Source organism: Perna viridis, chromosome 7, assembly GCF_037379345.1.
Source record: "Perna viridis isolate PV_CMFRI_1.1 ecotype Kerala chromosome 7, ASM3737934v1, whole genome shotgun sequence".
Classification (NCBI taxonomy): Eukaryota; Metazoa; Mollusca; class Bivalvia; order Mytilida; family Mytilidae; genus Perna; species Perna viridis.
The window spans coordinates 7808715-7832900 of NC_142451.1; the positions used below are offsets into that span (position 1 = coordinate 7808715).

General features: G+C 31.9%; 1 protein-coding gene across 20 annotated transcripts; it reads right to left on the reverse strand.

The window, feature by feature from the left end:
• Window positions 1–760: 760 nt before the first annotated feature.
• Window positions 761–24159, reverse strand: LOC148611162 (uncharacterized). 20 transcript variants are annotated; one of them, XM_088591350.1, is made up of 7 exons: window positions 24056–24159; window positions 21016–21186; window positions 20026–20577; window positions 19477–19980; window positions 17800–18014; window positions 17184–17415; window positions 13118–14837 (listed from the first exon to the last, which is right to left on the reverse strand). In XM_088591350.1, the coding sequence occupies exons 2-7, from the start codon at window positions 21149–21151 to the stop codon at window positions 14674–14676; spliced, it is 1803 nt and encodes a 600-aa protein (XP_088447476.1). In that variant the 5' UTR covers window positions 21152–21186; window positions 24056–24159; the 3' UTR covers window positions 13118–14673. The 20 variants fall into 20 exon arrangements, 17 of the variants coding, with proteins under 17 accessions (XP_088447487.1, XP_088447486.1, XP_088447485.1 ...); XM_088591346.1 differs by adding an exon at window positions 22390–22451 and having other exon boundaries at window positions 19477–20577; window positions 24056–24137; XR_015924073.1 differs by lacking the exon at window positions 13118–14837 and adding exons at window positions 14937–15061; window positions 16073–16187 and having other exon boundaries at window positions 19477–20577.
• Window positions 24160–24186: the final 27 nt, after the last annotated feature.

Sequence of the window (24186 nt, forward strand, 5' to 3'; positions counted from 1 at the left end):
CTCTTAAAGTCTTTGCTTCTTGTTCCTTGAGGTAGTGAGCACAGCATATGTATAGTTATAATACATAGTTATCCCTGATTTCACTTGCCTATCAGAGCACTAAATAGTTCCAGAAAACACAATTATTTGGAGTTGCTCACACAGCATTACCAGTACTTTAAAGCCCATAACAGTTTATTTTCTTGAATTTGAAATGCTTAAGCTTCTTCCACATGCATTGTTGAAAGTTTCATTTTATGGGAATTGCGAAGAGGTATAAACCATACCAAATTTTAAATCCTTCCATCCATTAAGTGTCAAGATAATTGCAATAACATTGACTTATAATAGCCGAAAGAAGGACAATGCATTACTTTGAGGTGACACTTTTGGTCTTTCTAGTATTAAAAATTTTTCAATAGCACAAGTTAAAAAAGTTAAAAAACGACAGGAATTTAATTTAGTCATGCCTAGTTCAACTTCCATTTCAATGCTACTGGCAGTAGACAGACAGGAATCTACAAACCTCTTATATTGGCAACATGAATATCACAATATAAAGTTACTAACAACACATGAGTCATGAACACTTTACACTAACGACTTTTTGTGAAATCGACGCCAGGTGAACCGGTCCACTGGTAAGGTAGGTGGCCTCTGCTTTTCTAGAATCACTGGTCAATAATTATTTAGTACCATGGTTGTCTTTGTCCAAGTTGGCTTCCTTTCGTTTTTCATTGCTTTCAAAATCATCGAAATTGAAAGACAGGAAAAAACAATATGGCATTGAAACATTTAATTCAACATATAAACAAGCAAACATCATAAAAAATCCAGTTACAAAAATAACACAATACAAGTCATTAAAATACAAATGATTGATTACATATGGTACTTTATACAGTCCTTGAACTGATCCACGAAATGATCTGACGGATCAATGACCACTGACTGATTGATTGCTGACAGATCGATAACCGATGACCGTTGACCAATCTGCTTGCAGTTTTAATATGTAAAATGACGGATGTTCTCTTAAAAATAAAACAATTGTAAAATAAAAGTTTGAATTTATCTTCAAATTTTTGCATTATGTAAATATGTGTACAATTTTAGTTGTACGGATCGGTTCAGGTACTGTAAGTAACAGATTCATTCAAGATGACATCAACCTTGAAGTTAATATTAAAAATACATTTTTTGTCAATGAAAAGGCAAACAAAAAGCTGATTTTGAACAGTGAAAAATATTTGAATTTTGTAAATGTACAAATGTTAGACTAAACCAAATTTCATGACAAAATGAAGTTTTTAATTATACACGAATGAATAAAAACTGTGCAAAAAAAAACTTTGACTTAATAGCATCTAATCTGCTCCAACAAAACAGTTTTTTTTTTTAAATAAAAACAAAAGTACATTTGTACAACTGCATCTCCACTTTCACAAAATATGGAAAAATTAACATGAAATATAAATAGTTTTTGTTCCCATAACTTTTCCATGGTCTATTGTTATCAATAAACTGTTATGATAACTTAATAAACATGTGATCTTTTTACTGGATTATCTCATTCTTTAAGTAGAACACTTTAACAAAAAAAATCATATAAATACATGTACCCTTCAAGTAGCTATTATAATACAAGTAGAAGACAGGTGTGTGTGTGTGTTAATTTTAGTTGTTGCCAGTCTGAATTTATAAATGATACAATGTACCAATTGGATATGAATTTTTGTAGTATATTGATATACATGTGATAAATTAGAACTGTTTAATTATGTTGCACTGTTGTAATTTTTTTCAAGAAACAAAAAAATCGAACGAAGTAAAAACATTCATTTTCTTTTCTAATTGATTGAAATGGATCATATTCTCAAAAATCACAGACCTACCAAGTCTCCATGAAATTCAATTAAATAAAAAATTGAAACATCAAAAGATTTCATGCATGGGCCTTAATTGGTTTAGATACTTGTAAACAATGCTAAAGGAGAAAATTACTTCTTGGCTTTGCAAAAATAAAAAATAGGTTATTGTGACCAGTGATTATGACCTATAATCATTACAGACAATCAGATTAATACAGGAAATTTAAGTTAGAGAATGAGTTTTGTTCAGCAAGTAAAATTTCTTCCACTCTAAAAAGAAAAAGAGCCAATTTCACCTCTTTATGTATCTGAACCTTTACTGAGTGAAAGAATGGGGACGTGTTCTATGTTGCTGTTGTTGTTTTCTTATTCTCCATCGAATATTTCTAACACTATGGGATACAGAATTTGCCATTACAGTCTGAAAAAACACAAAAAAGTCTCCTGTAATTCCACATTTAAGTCCATATATCAATAGGGTTGCCTATTCAGGTCACATGGCAAGGCAAGGGGAAGTGGAAACAGGACAAAACAGATATATGTACAAAATATTGACAAAATGTTACATTAAGTCATGTTACAATACTAAGCTACTTGTTAGATCACTTATCAGTAGGTCCTTTTATTTAGTTTGGAAAATCCAAAGATTTCCCACGATAAAATTGACAGATCCCTTGATTTAGGAGAGAGATTCTGAAAAAAAAATTCCATTATAATATAGGTCCTTTAATTTAGATTGGAAATTCCAAAGGTTTTCCTTGATCATGTAACCGACGTATTTTCTTCCGTAAATTCCTAACCTTTTGTGAAATCTCTAGTGACAGTTCAGTCTGCAAAAAATAACAAAAAAATTTTGTCCTTAAAAAAATTGAAATATTTTATACTACAGATCAAGCATACATTTTATATTGAAAAGGCTTTTTTGAGTCATACAATATATCCAAGGTATTTTAAAATGGTTGACTATTTTGAAACTCAAATATACAAATGTATACCTGTATGTGCATGTTTTTTTTTTTAATTTAACAAAGAATCCCTTTTCTACTCACATTTGAATTAACAGTAGAACTCTACATTTTTTTTTGTTTTTTCATCCTGATTTCAAAACATTCTGTCCGTCATCATAAATCAGATCTGAACAGCATATAGACCATCCCATTTTCATAATCTTCGAACTTTACAACTTTTACTGATTGCGGAAGAATGACATGTATTTTAAAATCATCAGGTAGCATTTTTGTGGTTCACAGTAAGGTCAATCCTGTTATTCAAATTACCAACAACATGAAAAGTTTCTTTTAAAACTTACAAGCTATATAGTATATGAAATCCATGATTTCAAAATCCTAGATTTATATGAATTGAAAGTTTTGCAAGCCAAGAAAATAATACTGATGAATGAAAGGCCTTCAAAGCATTGGACCAAGAAATACCACATAAATAAACTTAAATATGTAAAATGAAATTAACTAAAAAAAAATTATTTAATGAACAAGTTTACAAATAATGTTGACTCAAATATTTTGTTTTGAATCAAAACATCACAAAATTTAAGAACAATGAAACCTGCCTTAACCAAACCCCGAAAAAAACCTTTCAAAACAGGAGATTTTTTTAAAGTCATTTTATACGTTTGAAATGTATTTTGAACCTAGGTGAGCCGAAACACCAGACAAATTTTACAGTCTAAATGGGGTATGATGTAGGCAGGTTTCACACTCCAGGTTTATTTCCACTTAAAAATATGACCCATTTATGACCTTGACCAATAATATCATTGTATATACACTGAAAGCTGACAAAATAGAGGAAATAAGTAGTAAAAAGTTCAGATTTTTCTGTGACAATTAAAATCTGTAAGTGTACATCTTTTGCATTTTTCTTACTCTCCAGCGCTTATTACGTACACTATCAGAAACAGCTCGAGCAAATTTACTCTGAAAACAAGATTTAGGAATATCAATAAATTACCATATATTTATTCAACACAATTATTATCAATTATGAAGTATCAAATGATTGAATACTGGTCAATCCCCACCAAAGCAAAATGATCTCAAACCCTTTAAAAGAGATGTCAACATTGAAATAGCTCACTTATGCCTATCTATCAGTCTAGGAGCAATTCTGCTTATAGTCTAGGGTGGACTGATATTCACAAATTAATTCTAACATATACATTTTCCATGCTAGAATCGCAATAACAAAACCATGGAGCTATTGTTAGGGTATTCAAAGTTCTCTGTAATTAGATATAAACACTACAATATACTTCAAGTGAAAAGTAATAACTTCATCACAAAACATAAGACTTAACATCAAACTACAATAGCACTATGAAATTCTATGGATTATTGAAATGTGATAATGTCTCTATCATTCTTCTTTTACTGTCTTTTTTATACTTCCACCGAATTTTTCTAATTTTAGATGACAGACTTTGAGCCACATATGTCTGCAAAACAGAAAAACAATGTTCTATGAATGAAAAATAGTTTATGCGTTTTAAAGCCCTATCATTAGAGATTGATCTACCTGAATATTAGGGGTAAAGATTTAATTCCTTACGCAGGATCTGAGGGATCATGTATTTTTTTTAAGTGGGGCAAAATATTGGAACCTAAAGCTAGCTTTCTTTATATTTGATGGATCTGTAAAAGACTCATACCATATATCTGAATTTCTTATGCAAAATGTTTATTATTTTCGTATAGATTTATATTTCTCTACTTCAAATCCTATTTTCATTGCTTTTTATAGAAACAATATATACTCTATACATTGGTGCTTGTCCTACACCCTTAATTGCTTATGGGATAATATATCTATAGTCTTGATAGTTAATTCTTTAAATTACTTGCCAAAGACTTAACAATTTTTAAAGTAGCAGTCTTTCTAAAAATCAGACAGAAGGTGATTCGTGCATGTCAAAAACCAAAAAATTCTGTTTTATTTGTTGTTCAGAAACAGTTACTGATCACATAACCAGTCTTAGTTTTTCATTTTGGTTGTTGCGCTTTTGCTCTAAAAATAATATAGATCATACAAGAAATTTTCACTTTGGAAGAGTTATAGCTCTTATTTAGCTTCAATGAGTTGATTTTTGAGGGAGACGAATGTATGATTTTCTAAAAAGTGCAAATCTGAATACAGAAGAGGTTGTTGTCATGTCAAAGTATAGCATAGATAGACTGAAAAAGCATCATTTGTTAGGTGGGTTTTTCTTCACCATGAATCACTATACCATTAGCAGTGCCTGAATTTTATGTGGACTGGTACTTTAAGACATAACCATCTCAATTATTGAAATTTAATATTCAACTGTTCCCCATATCTGATAAATAACTGAAAGTGTCACATTTACAATCATTTTCATTAAAACTTACAAATAATGGAAGTTAAAATTCTACTAGTATGGGTTTTTCCTGTTATACCACCTACACCATCTGACCCTCTGAGACAACCTTTTGGCCATTGCACTCTGTAATATACCAATAGAAAAGAAGTGAATTTTCATACAGTTTATCCAAATTGTATTTCCCAACAACCACTTCCAATTCCATTACCATCAAGATTTATTCATTAAGGATAAGGTACCCGTAATCAAAATTAATATACTGGCAACACTTTCAACTGAGTGCAAACAACCTTAGTTTATGTCTCAGGTGGTTTGATGACCATTAGTTTTCTTATTAATCAGTCACCAGCATGAATAAGGTAAAACTTGAAATACGAAGCTGTAAGTTTCTAAACTGTTTATGAAATGAAAATTGTACACAAGTAAAACAAGAGAGTTAGGTCAATAGTTCACATTTTCCTTTAATATGTACCATCAAGTTATAATACAACTCAACTTTAACCCAATTCTAATTTCAGTTTTGGATGAAGTTTATTCTATTTTGTTAGATAAATTTCTATACAAATTGTATATCTTACCCAGTAAAAAGTGCTTAAATTATAAAGTATATTTATGTATAGTACCGTATCATGTAAAAGTATCCATCTGAAAATTGAGATATTAAGACTAAACATTTAGATACATTTACTAATAATCTAATTGGAATTGTATCAAGTTTTCTTATTGGTTGTTCTTTTGAGCAAATTATGTTAATATATGTAAAACCTGGTAAGCCCAGGTACAGTGATGTCATTAATAATTGGTCCCTATTCCGTGATTAAAATAATCCCAAACAAAATATCATTTTGGTTACAAATCAATTACAAATATTTGGAATGTGATCCATTAGAAATATTCAAAATTTCGAACATTGTTTTTTTTTTTTAACAGGTTATTTCATAAAACCTACTAAAATTGGAAACATTCTTCAATTCATTGAACTTCTGTTTCATTTTGACATTTTCATATTGTTCTACAACAACTTTTTCTCTTGCTTGAAAATAAGATTAAGTAAAAACTTTATATAGACTTATTTTCATGATATAGTATTTACTGTAAAAACACAGTGCACATGTAAAATACTCATTAATGCATATTTTTAAATATTTCCCTATACCTAATTTTAAAGAAATGGAGCAGGTCAAAGTAATTTATAAATTTCAGAATAGAAATTTTACCCTTCAAATAGAATTTCAGTTGATAAAAAAGTCCAGTTCCAACAAATTTTAGCTCACACAGAAAAAAATTGAGAGCAAATTATTGTAAATTGGGAAATATTGGCCGTAGTTTTATTTTGATTTATTTGGCACCTCTCTTAAAAGTGTCAATATTAAACTCATCTAAAAATAACATTTTCCAAGAATTTAGGCAGCCCATTTATACATGTACATGTATATCAGTGTTTTGGTAGGTGTGGACAAAAACAAGCTTTATACCATAAAACATGTATGTGTCTGCAAAGCAATTTTAGTGACCCTTGGTTGTAATGCATAGTAATGAATATGCCACTGGTAGTGTTAGACTCTTTTTAGGATAATGAAGGATAGTTTGATTCCATCATTAAGATTACGCAAAAATTAAACACTTAAAATTCTGATTACACTAAAATTAAACATGCACAATTTGACAGAAAGCCACCAAAATATATCAATTTAATCAACCTACATGTACATGTATGTACTCTTCAAAATCCTAAGATATCAAAATAGTTCATAGCTTTGAAAATTTTAAACATGTACAGGGATACAAAGATATCCAACAACAATAAAAATTCCTCACCTTTCAGAGAATAAGTACATCGAAAAGACCAATTTTAGGAAAAGGTAAAGTAGGAACTCCACCTTAAATTGCCATTTCCTTCCGTAAAAACATTTAAAATAAATAAATGGATATGGAGAAGTTTGAAGCAAGCAAAAGTGTTTTGCTGGCGAGAGCCTAACCCTCAAAAAGAATGGTGATAAAATGCTTTAGAATGAGAAAGCTACAGTAAACTAACAAGTTTGGAAACAAATTTGCACCTTGCAAACAGTTTAATACCAAAACAAGGATCTTTTGATGCGTCGCTGTTTTGTCATGTATCTAAGTGTCCGCACTTTCTGTGATATAGATTTGGTAAAACCCCACTGAAAAACAGACAAATGAAAATTGTGGTCAGTTCCTAGTGATAATCACTTAACCTAAATAATATATGGCCTCTGGATTTGCTTAAGGGGGTCATTTTCACTGGTGATTAAGAATTTTTATCTTTTTAACTGCAAGTTCCCAAAACACTTGAGGAATTAAAAAAAAAAAAGTGAAATTAACACCTTCTCTCAATACTGACACGAATCTATTGGCTAAATCAGTGTTCTGATTATTTGTTTTAATTTAGTTTTATTCAATTTATTTGAATCAATATAGAAAACTTATTATCACGTTCATATCTGAAAAAAATAGGGTAAGATATCACTTATTTGTGCGATTTATTTCATCACACTTTTACCACAAACTATTGCATTGTGATCATGCACAAATATTACAGGTTCAATATGCATACTTAAGACCGAATTTTCATTTGCCTGTTTTCCATTAATTACGGTATCTCCATCCACCTTTGATGATGAATCAAATTTTTAAACATAAAATTCAATTGACATCTTCCATGTCAGACTAGCATTCATCTGTGCAATTTTACCAAAATGCATCAAGGGCTACTAAACTAATGCAGCAAAAATCCTTTAGGCAACTAATGGATAGATAGCTGGATGGATGGAAGTATTGTGAGCCAATTTTTATGGCCTCATTCCCCAAAGAAAACAACCTTATTTTGATAGAAGATCAGCCTACATACCTTTCACTTTCATTACAAAATACACAAATAGGTAGCATATTAATTTTTATGGAAACCTACCCATGGATTTGGTCCTCGAGTTGTTCCAACACAGGGATATTGCCTGTAAAATTTCTCAGCAAATGTTTGATAGTCATGTTTCCTAGGTACTCCTTTTGACAGCAAATGGTAGGCACATCGAGTAATTATCTTAGACCATAAGTTCCGAGAAGGTGGTCTATTATCTTCTAAGGCTCTACGAACTATTGGATCTTCAAACTCCGGCAGGTCTATATCTGTTGGTGCATTAGCTTGAAATAAAGGTGGTGGCAGACTGGGACCTCCTCCTTGATTAAAAGAATGATTATCATGCTCTGATAGGTAAGTACTTTCATTAGCTGATGTGTCATTGTCTGTGTCTCCAAATTTACCTACAAAAGGATAACACATTGGATGACATGTAAGAAACCTCATATTTATTGTTTAATGTACATGAATTCTTCTTTGTCTACAGATGAAAGACAATATTGTACTACAGCCTATGGACCATACCATGCATTAACCACTTCATAGTTTACAGTAAGATATTCCTTATTATCAGATTAAATTTATTTGTAATAGGCACTGACTATTGTAAATACAATAGATTTTCAGGATGTACTTATTTTCCCTCTTTTTGGGGTGGAAAGATGACAATGAATGCACTAAATGTTGCTGACAAAACATTGATTTATCATTAGGAACAGTTATCTTTTTTAAAACTGTAAAAATTTCTACTTGTGAAAATTAGCAACAGCAAAAATTAATACATTATCCATCTTCAACCATGACAACCGCTTTGTTCAACGTGCCATAGTTTTCCTTTCCTTTTTCATCTACCTCAAACTTGACATTTTATGAGCAACTCAGTCGGTGTTTCAAGAAAAGCAGAGGCTGTTTACCCTACTAGTGAACCTGGTCCTAATTTTTGACTGATGAAAAATTTTAGTTAGTAAAACCCTAAAAAAAATTGTTCAAAAACTTATTCAAATTTTGTTGCAATTAGTTTCAGCATGGGTCAACAGATTTTCACCAAAATTATATCACAGATAGATCTCATCATGGTGAATACTTTGAATCCATGTAAGAATTTGGTTAAACCTAACAGTTTTGGAGATTTATAAAAACAAGAGGCTCCCAGAAGCCTGAATCGCTCACCTGGTTGAATTTTGCCTTTCAAGGGCAGTAAATTAAACAAGTTGTCCAACAATTTTGACTCAAGAAAACTTTGATAGGACTTATCATAAGGATCATTTCCACAAATGAAAGTTTAAATCTATCATAGTTTTCAAAACATTGGCTGAAAACTATAAAAATTTTCCCCTGTCAACAGCAATAACTCTTATAAGAAGGCGTCTGACAAATTTTATGCCTGAAGACTTTTGTAGTTCAAAAAATAAGGATCATTTCAGCTATTGAAAGAATTTGGCTAAACCTAATGGTTTTGGAGATATATGTGAAAAACTACTGTTTGACCCCTATCTACTATTTTTAGTAACAGTGGCCATGTTTTTTGATGGATCAAAAAACCCCACTTCAATTCTACGCAGGATACCCTAAGGAACACTTATACCGAGTTTTGTTTCAATTGGTAAAACATTGTCAGAGGAGAATATTTTTGAAAGAAACAAAATAAAAAAAAATAGCAAAAAACGTTGAAAAAGGGCAATAACTCCAACATGGCTTTATAGATTAAAATGAAAATTTGACCGCAGACAGATCTCATCATGCTGCACACTTTTACCCATCTCAGAATTTAGCTAAACCTAATGGTTTTGAAGATATATGCAAAAAACTACTGTCTGACCCCTTTGTTTTATTTTTAGTAACAGTGGCCATGTTTTTCCACAGATCAAAAATCCCCACACCAGTTCTATACATGATACCCAAAGGAACATTCATACAAAGTTTGGTTCCAGTTGGTCAAATAGTGTCAGATGAGAAGATCTTTGAAAGAAATAACATTAAAAATAGCACAAAAATGTCAAAAAAGGGCAATAACTCCAATATGGCTGAACAGATAAAAATGAACATTTGACCACAGATAGATCTCATCATGCTGAACACTTTAACCCTGCTTTTTGACAGATCAAAAATCCCCACATCAGTTCTATGCAGGATACCCCAAGGCACATTCAAACCAAGTTTGGTTCCAATTGGTAAAAATGGCACATGTAAAAATGTTTAAACTGTAGTAAAGAATTCATACAATTTGTCCATGATGGGAGGTGTGCATCTTCAAAATGTGTATAAATACTGTGTGAAGTTGGAATAGTATACAGATTACATGCATGAAACCACAACATAATATGACAAATTGTTGTACAGTATTTATGTACATATTCAAAATGTGCGACCCTTGTGCCAAAAATAGACAAATTTTATTTTAATTTTTTCCTACTTTTTTAGCATGTTGAATTTATTCATTTCTGATTCTTATTTTATACTGAATCAATGGTATGAATTTAATTCTTTCCAAATATAGTCAACAACATTTGTTGTGATCAGTAAGCCAAGACCTTCCAACATTCATATGCCATATTCAAATTGAATGAAATAACAAAATTCTTTTTAAAAATTGATGAAAAAATAATTTTGGACAACAAATGAGATAAATTTTTGACTAAATGAAACTTAACTTTCGAAGATTTTTCTCAGATGGGAAAATTCATGCTCTGAAGTGAAGGGTATTATCAGAATTACCGTAATAAATACAAGTGTAAAGGAAGTTTTTGTAAGAACATTAATAAATAAATGATATACCATATTTCAAATGCTAGTAGTATACAGCAGTATCAAAATTATTATTATACCTATACAACAAATTGTAAGCTTCTTGCTCATTCAAAAAGGCTGAAGTCGTAACCCCAAAAACCAATACCAACCTTTCTTCTGTGGTTTGATACCTTGTATTGAAATTTAGAAAGATTAACCATGATTCAAGTTATAGCACGAAAACAGTGCATACAGACAACAAATACACAGCTTACGATAGCGCCATACCATTATATAACCATGGTGTGTTTGCAGTCATACAACGTCCTCCACATATATATAAACTTTCACTTTGTTTTTGAAGGTACTGATATTAATATCACTATATCTTACTCAATGCCTTCGTGTGCATGCATTATGTATGTCTGTACATAAAAAAACAATAATTCATTACCGGTTATATTTCATGTATTGCATTTCATTACATATTATGAGGGGTTTGACACATGCACAATTATCCTTCATTTTTGTCTATATGGGCATCCAAGAAGAGAAAAGATATACTCTGAATCAAGAATCTAAATGGGACATGTACCAATCACTACATATAACCAACTACAGCGAGGCACATGACATGCAGTATGATGTCCTTTATTTTTTCAGTGTTAAAAAATAACCAGAAACAAAACATATCAATAACAAGAGGCTCCCAGGAGCCTGAATCGCTCACCTGGTTAAATTTTTGCCTTTTAAAGGCAATAACTCTAACAAGGAGTTGTCAGACAATTTTGACTGTTTGATTCATTGAACTCATTTGTAAGCCTTATAATAAGGATCATTTCAGCAATTGAAAGCTATTAGCTAAACCTAACAGATTTGGAGATGTATGCAAAAATCAGCTGTCTGATCCCATTGTTCTATTTTTAGAAACGGCAGCCATGTATTTTCAGCAATCAAAAATCAGTCATTTCGTTAAGGATACCATATAAGACAAAAATGCCAACTTTCATTGAATTATGCATAATAGTTTCTGACAAGCAAATTTTTTAAAGTAATAACATCATAAACAGAAAAAAAACGTCCAAAAAGGGCAATAACTCCAGCATGGGTCAACAAATTTTCACCAAAATTTGACCACAGATAGATCTTTTCATGCTGAATAATTTTACCCAAGTCAAATTTGGGTTAAACCTAACTGTTTTGGAGATAAGCGCAAGAATCTGCTGTCTGACCGCTATGTTCTATTCTTAGTAACAGCAGCCATGCTTTATAACAGATCATTAATCCAAACAGTCATTTTGTTAAGGATACCCTTTAAAACAGGAATACCAACTTTCATTAAATTCTGTAATGTAGTTACTGAGGAGAAAATTTTTGAAAGTAATCACATCAAAAACAGCAAAAAACGTCCAAGAAAGAGCAATAACTCCAACATGGTCAACAGATTTTCACCAAATTTTGACCACAAATAGATCTCATCATGCTGAATAATTTTACCTCGTGTCAGATTTGGTTAAACCTAACCGTTTTGGAGATATATGCAAAAATATGCTGTCTGACCCCTATGTTCTATTTTTAATAACAGCAGCCATGCTTTATAACAGATCAAAAATCCAAACAGTCATTTTGTTAAGGATACCCTTTAAAACAAAAATACCAACTTTCATTAAATTCTGTACAGTAGTTTCTGAGGAGAAGATTTTGGAAGAAATAACATCAAAAATGGTAAAAGCGTTGAAAAAGGGCAATAACTCCAACATGGCTCAACAGATTAAAATGAAAATTTGACTGCAGATAGATCTAATCATGCTGAACACTTTTACCAATGTCAGAATTTGGCTAAACCTAACAGTTTTGGAGATATATGCAAAAAACTACTGTGCCTATGTTCTATTTTTAGTAATGGCAGCCATGTTTTTTTACGGATCAAAAATCCCCAAGGAACATTCAGAAAACACTTACAATATATGCCCAATCTAGATGAAGGTGCACATAAAATTTGAAATAAATCCATCCATTTGCAGCCAAAACTTATTTGACAAAAAATGTCTCTATCATTCCCATGAAATGGGATGTTGATTTTCAATAGCACATAAAATTTGAAATCCATCCATCCATTGGGAGTGGAGATAATTGCAAACAAATTTGGACAAACAGACAGACAAATTAATTCCAAAATACCAATCACTCATCAAGTGTAGGTATAACATAGTAATGTGTGACATGCTGAAGGATGAATAGACAATGGTATACATTAATAAGACATGTATATTAATACATGTATTGGGAAGAAATAATTACACATACTCATTATTGGGTTAAACTTTAATCATATACACATTAGAAAACTATCAGTTTGGTCTGTTCTACCATCAATTAACCTTGTAGGTCTATACCTTGTTTTATGCAACATGGTATTAGGGCTTCATCTGATTGATGAAAATCACACCACAACAAACTCAATGTTTTATCTGCAATGATTCATGTACATGTACAATAAAATTAGTCTTGGACTTGTTGTAATAATGCTGGATCTTATTCACAACAATAAATTCCGGCTTTTTTGATAGAGTCAATAATACACATTCAGACAAATTACTGTGAAAGTACTTTTTATTCATTGGTACCAATCATGGTGGTTTAGGGGAAAATGACCAGTTTGTACATTCTTGATTTCTTGGATTTGAGAACTAGATCATACAAACAAATTGGAAATTTCCTTTTCATTGGGAACCAAATTTCGTGATTTACCAAACCAACAAACCACGAAAATAGGTACCAAATGAACAATAATCCTTTCACAGTAAACTGTGATGGTCAATAATGCTGGATCTTATTCACAACTTGATGGCAACAATAATCCACATTTCGATAAATGGTAACTTTTTACAATTTATACAAATCGATAAATGGTAACTTTTTACAATTTATACAAAAAACAGGTATAAAAGTCGTAAAACGAAATGAAAGTATTTCAATTCCCTTGACATAGAAACATAACTGAACTCTGGTCACATGAAAAATATGTCAACAACATTATAAAACTGAATCTTTGGTATGATTACTTACAAAAAGTTAACAACATGCAAACAAATAAAAAATTACAATAAAAAGACAAACCACATAACTATTTCTATCAAATTTCAAGTAATTGAAAAATTAAGAAAAAAGATACCCATGTTTTGGCAAGTACTTCAATAGAAGATACACAGGTTGTTTTTTTAGGCCCAATGATTTGTAAAATAAAAATAACATTTGGATTTATATCACAATAAGATACTTTAACCACCTTACTTTCCCTCCATTCTTGTTTTATCAATAATTTAACAAGCAGATCAGTATAAAAAACATTTAAATTTTATCAATATCTAAAAAATAAAATCAAACTAAACCATTAAACATGTCATAAAAGAGGGTCATTGCTTTATACCAAGCAATTATATTACATATGTTTTGTCATTATTATTATATTTTCAAATCAAAATTATAAAAATTTGAACGAATTAAGTTTCGTTTCCTGCTACCAGCAAGAAAAAAGTAATGAAGGTAGGTAGGGAAATAGTTTTATTTTTCAAAAACATTTTAAAGTTAATGGGGAAGCAAGCAATCTAGACTTTAGCAGTGCTTAAGCCAAAATGGTCATAAAATTTTAGGGGTAGCCACAAAAAACCAGGGTTATTAGGGAAGCATGAAAAAGACATATTATTATATTTTTTTTCAACCTTATTTATAATTGTCTCCGAAACAGAAAACCAGGTTTTCTGATTTAAGTTATTGCCCTTCCTAAATTAACCTTAAAAAGGACTACTGTTACTTATACAGGAAATAAATAAAAGAAACACATAAAATAAAATTCAGTGCAATCATTCAAATTTTTTCTTGTCCTGTCCACTTCTTCCTGACTTTTCTAACAGCTGTAATTGCGCTTGTAGAACCTTCTTAGCCCGCCATGCTCTTGTACAAAGATTATCACTAATAGCTTTATATACTTTAGGTCTGCTGTGTCTTCCATTGTGTGTGCAAAAATCTAAAAGGAGACATTTTCATATAAATTAATTTTTGTAATCTCCAAACAAGCTTCACATTCACAACAGAGAACTATTCATATTACAATTCTGCAATTTTTTCCATCCAATCATTTCATAAATGTCCATGATCTTCTTTTGGCTCTCCATTCCCGCATTGCTAAACTATCTCTTACTGCCTTTTTAACTTCTGCATTTGAATGTCTTCCTTCTTTGACACAAAATTCTAAAATAAAGATGGAAATAATTTCAAATTTGCTGCTTAGTGACTTCCTGCATTGTCTGTTATATACTTTAATGTTGGGAAATAAATCCTTTGAATTCTGTAAATGGAAATAAAATCGGTCTTCCATTATTTTAGTTTTTAGATGTATACATTTGATGTCGTTTCATAACTTTCATAAATTGTTGTTTGGCCCTCCATTCTCGCATACCTAAACTGTCACTTAATGCCTTTCTAACTTGTACTTTAGTGTGCTTTCCTGACTGGACACAAAAGTCTAAAAATAGATGAAAACTCAGAAAAATATTAATTCTTAAGATCCTCGTTTCCAAAGACAATCCTGAGTACGACAAGTTCAATATTGTTCCTCACATATGATTTGCTTACAAATGTATTTAACACTAATTAATTGTTGAGGAATTTGAGGTTTCTCAGAATTTTTCCGCGCTCACTTGAGGTACGATTTGTAATGCTACTTCCCAAGACTTGTCGAACTTGTCCTCTTGTATGGCGACCATTTTGTTCACAAAAGTCTAAAAAACAGATAAATGCAAAAAATCAAGATCTATCAATTCTTTTCACTTTTGCCAAAAGTCGTTGCCTTTCTAAAGATGTTGCTTTTGAAACAGTACTCCCCATAACTTGTCGTACTTGAGATCTTGAGTGTGGACTATGAGATGTACAGAATTCTAAAAAACAAGAAGAGCTATTTTTTACGCCAATTTTGTTTTATATCAAGCTGTACATGGTATACCTATCATGCCTCTTTAGAAGACCACCAACTAATACAAACACTAATGTTATATGCTACCCTGTCTTTTAGCTTTCTATGTATTTTTATTTCCCCTTTTTAAACTTTTTCTTCTTTCTTCAATCGTTTATACTAGCAACAAATAAAAACCTCCATAAACAACAACTTATTTTTTGGCTCAAATATTCAGTAGATATAAGTTGGCTGGTCAATATGATACAACTTTTTTCAGGATTGTAAAAAAAATAATTTCCACTTCTTACCTTGCTAGTCATAGAAGCCTCTGAAATTTATTTTTTTTTCCATATACTTTTTCCTACTGTGTGTCAGTGAAGATAATTTCTTTAGTTTTCAAGGTATATTCACATCCATGCATTTCTTAAGATAAAAAACTATTCTTAGGACCAAAAAGAATCAATATTAAAATGTGTGAAAAATGGCATACATGTACTCTTAAAATGTTGTGATGCAAAGATGACATCGTCAGAGTACATGCTTTTGTGAAAGAGGAAAAATAAACTTAATATACAACAAAACCTAAAATTATAACGATCATCAAGGATTACAAGAAAAAGAAAAGGATTAATCATAAACAGTTAATCAGTATAATTTTGAACGGCAACATCACATCTTGTTGTTTGACAACTGATTGGAAAATACAAGCTTTTATCTTTTTAGTCATTTTTTTTTAACAAATTGAAAGCTTTCATCAGATACATGTAAAACACCCTTATTTCTGAGATTATTTAAGCCAAACACTACCACTACTACCCAAAAAATCAGGTCTTCTATAAACGTATTAATTTCCACTTTATAGATTCTGTCATCACAGCTATCAATTTTTGCAGTTTCAAAAAATGATAAGTGTTACATTGTGTCAAAAGTTAATTTCATGAGTACTATTTTTCACACTTTTTGCCTACCAAGAAAACTGCAAAATTAATACATTTACAGTATCACGTCAACAATTTTTAATTAATGGTGGCATAATATTGTTCTAGGATCTGAGAAAATGAAAGGCTCAAAACGGAAAAGCTGAAAATTGTCCCTCAGGAAATTTCCTTTTTTTTTTTTCTGCTTGGTGAGTGAAAGTGGAATAAAATTAAAAAATTTAAAAAACTTTGCCTCAACTGAACTTCCCTTTAGATGGGAATGCTTGAACACTTATTTCGGCAGACAAAAAATATTACTGTGAATGCAGAAACCATTGAATGCATTCATTATTTTGATTTTGTAGTTTTAGTCAAAAATACTATTTGATTTTTAAGCTCACAAAAAAATCCCACTAGTTACGTTACGATTCTTAATTATTAAAATCTTAAAAAAACATCACAATTGTTTCTGAATTTACAGTATACACCATATCTTTATTACCTAATATAGCCTCTATTATTTGTTGATTGAGTATTTTTTTCCCTCTAAGCTTTCCACTCTTGGACAAAGTCGCTCCAATTAGTTCTTTTCTAGTCCAAAACACATTCAACAGAAATCTAGCCATTTTTTCTCCATTGTAAGTTCCTGCTTGGTTCTCAGTTCCCACAGAAAAGGTTTGTGCAACTGTTTTCTCATAGACATAGACTCCACTACCATTGACAAGTTCAACCATCTGTAAACAATATAAAATCTTTATCCCTGCACCAATATACCATGCATGGCAAGGTTGCTTTCAAAATCTTGAAGACAGGAAATCCATGTACTGTATTACTACATGTATGTGTAAATAATAGATTGATATGATATGGTTAAGATAGATTTTTTTAAGAATAGTTAAAATAAGTATAAGCTCATTATGATTAAGTCTACATGTATATTTATCTCAAATTTTCACTACTAGGAATCAGTACAAAAAAGGTATTTCACAGGTGTACATCATATACCCTAGAATAATGTTTTAAATAGGCACATGAACTGACTGAAATGAGGATGAAGGTCTAATTGTAAAAACACTTGATTAACTTTGACACATGCACATAAAACTGCATGAACAAACCTGATATGCCTTTGCTGTTTCAGGATCTACAAGACCTTGTTTAGGTTGTCCTGTTGGCTCTAGATCCTTACGCATTGTAAACCTAGATGGCTTTGGATGAACTATTGAGCTGACCATTGCAGATTCTATTCCTATCTGAACATCTGTTGGAACAGATCCATCTGTTACCATTGATGTGTACTGTGGTGGTAACTGTGTGCTATCAATGGGAGGTCCTGCAACACAGATAAAACAAGCCAATTAAGTAGGGAGTATAGACATACAATGTACATGTTTAAAATACTACAAGTCCATTTAGGTAAACTCGGCGGGTGTTTCTAGAAAAGCAGAGGATGCTTACCCTACCGGTGCACCTGGTCCATGCTCCCAGATTTTAGTGGAGTCTGAGTTGCTCATTTGCTTTTGTTACTTTGTATGTATGATTTTAGTTACTTTATGTTCTTGTTGTGTGTGTCTGTTTTCCATGTCTGGACTTTGTCCCTGATTAAATTCTTTTGATTACCACTTTAACCTTGGTTCCCCTGATTACTCTTCTACAACAAATTGCTTCTTGGTATTACAGTTAAACACTATAATGCTATAAATGTATCAAATAAAAGACAATGAACTTCTGCATGATATAATCAAATATTAAGGACATGTAGAGAATGAACATCAGAGAAATACATGTACTTGAAATGTGTACATGTACATACAAAATCAGATTTTGCTTCATATTCTATTTTCATCAGATGAAATAAGTTTTGTAACAGCTTCATATTGTGTGATAATTCATCCTTTTTTGTCACATATCAACATATTAGAACACCACCACTGTATCATAAAAATGAACTTTACACTATCATCTCACAGTCATTCAAATACTTTATTTTTTACAATGTAGTTGCTACTAAAAGTTAAATACAATGTATGTTGAGGAAATTTTCTAGTTAATCATACTTATCTTTTATCTTGTTCTATTTGTATCAAAATCTTTGATGCAGAATTCTTTGAAATGAAGTCAGGAAAAATCCATGACAAGAACAACCGAATGCCCATATCGTCCACGATTTTTATGGCAAAAAAATAGCGTAAAAAAATATTTGCTACACGATATCGTTACTATAAACGTAAGGAAGACACAAAAGAAATAAATTGTGAGTTTCAGAGGAATCTTTTCATGAATATCATATATAGTATATATTATTTTTTATCATTATTTTTACGCAAATACATGTAGTTGCAGAAATGAAGGAAGTTTTCTTTTATACATCATGACATTTCAATGAGTACCCAAAGCGTCCTTTGCTACCATAAAAAGCTTTAAAAATATTCACACTTTACACAGTATATAAACAAGAATCATGGTCCAATGTGACATTCTATGCTCTGTTTAGAAAAGAAAAATATTGCATAAAAAAATTATCAACTTTGACGATTTGGGTACAGTGGACGATTTGGGCACTTTTTACCATATCAATGGGAAATTTTGACACATTTAAAGACCGATCTATCATTTCAAATTAGACATGACAATAACCAGACTTTTCTCAAGCAAGATACATTAACCTCATACATATTTTATTCTTCACTGGGAGATTTGTTCATTTACATTGAAAGTACATGTATGTGAAGTAAGCTAACAGAGTTGGCCAACAGGAGATTCTTTCAACCTTCTTTTGAATAACTCATAATTACCTGTAAAGAATGAATCTGTAATATGACACTCTTCTTCTGTATCTACCTGTTCTATTTTTATTTCTGTAATATCTGATGAAGAATGACTATGAGATTCTTCCCTACTAATATTGTCTATGTTTGCATGCAATGCTACAGGCACTGCAGGTTTTGTTGGTGAACTTTGCTGAATATTTTGTCCATGTGACTGTTCAACAAAACTTGAATGACTAGAGTTAGATATTTGCACATTATCCTGTACCCTTGATGGCAAAGTCTGAATTTCCATTCTAGATACTTGTTGACTAGAGGTAGGATCTGTTCGGATTTCATTAAATTTCACAGCTTGCGCAATCATTTCATCTAAGTTTGATGTAGTTGGTGGCTGCGACTGAGTAGTTGCTATTGTAGGTGGAGCACCAAGAGCAAAGCTTCGACTAGAAAATGTTGACACAGTTCTCGGCACTGATGAAATGTGCCCTGCTGAAAATGAAGGCATAGTCCCTGACGCTGATGAAATATGCCCTGTTGAAAATGAAGGCATAGTCCCTGGTGCTGATGAAATATGACCTGTTGAAAATGTTGGCATCGTTGAACTTTGTGTAGAGGTATAAAGAGCAGTACCAACTATTGGAGGTTTATGTTTAGACTCATTGTGAGTATAAGACTGAATGGGAGTACTTGTTTTGCTGACTGTTGAGTTTGTCAAAAACATTTTCTCGGTGGGTGAAACGGGATCAATTTCTATGACAGTCTCTTTCCTTCCAATATCTCTATTAACATTAGCACTGGATGAAAGCTGGCGAGAAATGTTTTTTTCCTGTCTATTTAAACTTACTGAAGCATTCCCCCTTCTATTTACTTGAGACAAGTCTGACTTACTTCCTCTCCTATTGAGTTCAGCATGGGACAAGTCAATAACACCCACTTCACCTCGAATTGGCTCACTGTCATCGACCGTCTCAGATTGTCTCTGCCGTTTAGATGCTGGTGAGGCATGGATATCAGAGTAAAAGTTTGTGTCATGTTTATTACATTGCCGACAAGGGGCTGGAGAAGGGACTACATCACTGGAGGTATCATCAGCAGCTATCCATTGTGGTTTGGTCTTTGTTTGGTGATCTAAAGATAACAGAGGGGTAGTAATATGTGTACAATGTACATGTATGTCAAAATAAGTTTAATTATATTGTGTTTGATTTTTTCCTCTGTATTGGTGATAATCTACTGTTGACAAAAGGGTGACTGACCTTCACATAAAAAAAACACTTGTAACCATTGCATGGGGTAAAATGAAGACATGAAACAAAAAACATGTAATTCACTTTTCACTAATTAGGAAATATAATAACTGGTGTAGAATAATGGAAATTAAATTTTATTTTTGGTAGTATTTATGCTACTTAAGTATTCAGATAAATTTATTTGCGTAGACATACAAAACACAGAGTTCAGAGAAAAAAGGGGAAGCAAACCAGGGCCAAGCAATACTACAATATTAATATGATGTGTACTCAATAAATTATCATTTTATTATTTTTTAAGAAATCGTGTTCTTACCAAGCACCATATAACCTTTGATCTTGAACTCAGATAATTTAAGGTCCAACCACATGACAAACTGGGTCAGTGTCCATGGCTGGGCTTCTTTCACCAGTACTGAGAAGTCTTCTTTAATCTTACAAAGGTCAATCATCTCTTTTTTTCATGGGTAGTCTTGTAATTTAGTAACTGAAAATATTAGAATTTTAAAAACATTTTATCACAAGTCAATGAACACCATATACAATGCATGTAAGCTTGTCAGTGACCCCGCTGCCTTAACTGTAATATGTTATTGTTAACTTCATTTTTTCAATCAGCTGATTGCTATTTTCTCCCTTATCTCTATGCATACTGTTTGGTGTATTTGGCAATTACTTGATCTATTTTTAAAACTGTATTATCTTTGTTTGAAAGAGCAAATAAGTGTTAGCCACATAATACAGCATGCCCACTGGTTTTTGCAAATGGGGGTACATGTACCCCCTGACCTATGAATTTGGGGGTACTGAGGTTTTATTGAGGGTACACATGATCCTGAAATCAATGTCATGCAAAAAGGGCAATGTAGAATAGAAGACTATAATAATTGAGTATGTTTTGTCATTTTGTATTTCTTTTTAGCATATGTTCACAGTTAAATAGAATAACATATACATTTCAATACTTTATTTTGTTCAACTTCAAATTAAAGTTCAGCATCATAATAATAAATGTAGTTGCATGGATAGTATTGTTTATCAGCATTAAATCTGACTGCAGCTTGTCCTACAACCTCATCCCTATCACAGCCAGAATGTATTACTTTAAATGACTTCTGCGATTGGTCAAAGATACCTAAAGCAGCCAATGAATCTACCCGATATACTGAGACTTTATTATTTAAAACGACTTCTGCGATTGGACTTAGGTATCGAAAGTAGCCAATTAAATCGTCTGATAAATTCAGACATATTTTACTTTTACTTTAGATGTCCATAAAAATATTTTCGGATAGCGATGTATTTTGACTATGAAACATGGCATGGAATACCTGAAATTCAAACACTGGAAATCCATTAAAATAAAAATAGGGCATTATTATTTTCCGTGCATGAACATTTTGACTTCTGAAATTGTACGTATGTGATTTTTATTATACGTGAAATATGTACTGCATAACGTGAATGGCCATGCTGTAATGCTAATCCCATTCTTGTACTGCAGGCAAAACAGTTGAGTACTCCCTATGTTTACCACGTGCAGGGCTCAAGCTACTTCCTAAAAATTCAGTGAGTAACGTCCACTTTCAGAGAGATATTAAGAATCTAACTCCGCTGGAAAAGCAAGACAGAGAAATCTCAGACCCCCAAGGACAAGTTTTCAAGTTTTTTTAAAGCATTGAAATCTTACCAGAGGGTTTCTCTGTTTTCACTGGTGTGTTTGATTCTTTACCCCACTTTTAGAATCACGACCTTAAGTAGAATTCAAAATGTGAATACATGTATGGTCCCTGAACTGACCCACACAACTACTTGTCGGATCAATGACCACTGACTGATTGATCATTGATTGATTGATAACCGATGACAGATCTGATCGTTGTTTTGTTATGTAAAATGATGGATGATTTGTTGATATAAATTTTAAAATTTCCATTGGAAATAATCCCATATACATTCGAACTTCACTCGCTCCAATCAGAAGGCTCGAACACCCGGGATTTCTCGAACACAATTCAAAGTACCAAAATTTTCTCCATATAATCAATATAAATAACCTTGGATTTCTCAAACACTCCAACTGACTAGTCGGTCCATTCGGTAATAAATCTTAGAGAATAACCTTCACCAACTCAAATTCGTCAGCAATTTTGTCAGCTTGGGTAATAAAAGGTGTGAAAAACTGAAACCCTATCATTACTCAGTGTCATTTTAGTAAATTACAGCTAAAATTTAAGTCATCACTAATTAGGTAGCTTTGATCTTTAACACAACACTGATTGTAGTTCGAGAATGTTCCAAAGTCGGTATGATAAAAGCATGAAAGAAAATCGGATGAAACAAATTATTGACCAAGAAACTCGAATTCTGAACATTTTTAAAATGTCCACAAATCAACATAATCTTCTGAAAGCGAACGAAAAAGATCTACAAACTAACAAAACTTCGTAGAAAGTAGGCAATTTCTAACGATAAAGTCGAATTCGGACCAACACAGAAAAAAAATCTGGAAATATACGAACTTCAATTTCTGGAACTCCCGATAACTTGAACAGATTTCAATGGTCCCTTGGAGTTCGAGCTACCGAGGTTTGACTGTACAACTGTATCAATTTTGCCTTAAATTTAAGATTTCAAATCCACATATTATATTTTGTTAAAAATGAAACAAATTTAAAGTACAAGTCATTAATTGATGATTGAATTTATTGCATTAAGTAAATATGTGTCTAAATTGACACATGAAACGATATCCTCAAAATATATTGACCGCTCTGTGGTCAAGTGATGCGATCACCGGTTTAATGGACTGATTTGACAGATGGATGACTAATCGGAAACTGATCAATCAAAATTGTAGTTGCACGGATCAGTTCAGGTACTGTATAAATGTACCATTCTCACAACCACGGGTGGTCCAAATAGTAATGTCGTCCAGGGTGATACATTTGCTGATGCTTTTTTTAAATCTGATGTTTATGCCTCACTAACAACAGGATGCAACCAAGCAAAATAAAAATTATCCTCCAAATGGCAAATGATAGCATAATTATTCGGACTAATCTGGACTTCAAGCCAGGGGCTTGTGCCTGTAAATAACACTCTGGTCACATATGGTGACATAATATCATTGAATTACGAACTGAGGCAAGGATATAGTGTCCATATAATTAATTACATTGTATGGACACTATGTTCTTGCCCTTGTTCGTGATTCAACTGTACAGCCTACAGGCTATACTCTATAGCGCCTGCGATCTGGTGCTATGTGTGCAATTTACTTAAAATACTACGCAAAGTTTTTGTCTTATTATGTTTAATTTTGTTTATGAAATCTTATTAGAAAATAACCATACTAAGATAACCGATATCTGTTTTTTTTTTCTTTTGTATCTCAAAATCTCAGACACCTGCTACTGGTCATTTCCTGTAACGTAGATGTCGCCTCAGCGCGTGGTTTCGACTGGTTTCTTAACCAAGAATTTTT

Excerpts from the sequence above, each read along its gene's own strand:
- LOC148611162 (XM_088591345.1), bottom strand. The coding sequence starts at position 21,151 with ATGATTGACCTTTGTAAGATTAAAGAAGACTTCTCAGTACTGGTGAAA. Across the intron at positions 18,015-19,476 it reads TACAGATTCATTCTTTACAG|GACCTCCCATTGATAGCACA; the intron begins GTAATTATGAGT and ends TCTGTGTTGCAG. Across the intron at positions 14,838-17,183 it reads AATAATAGAGGCTATATTAG|ATTTTTGCACACACAATGGA; the intron begins GTAATAAAGATA and ends GTCTCCTTTTAG.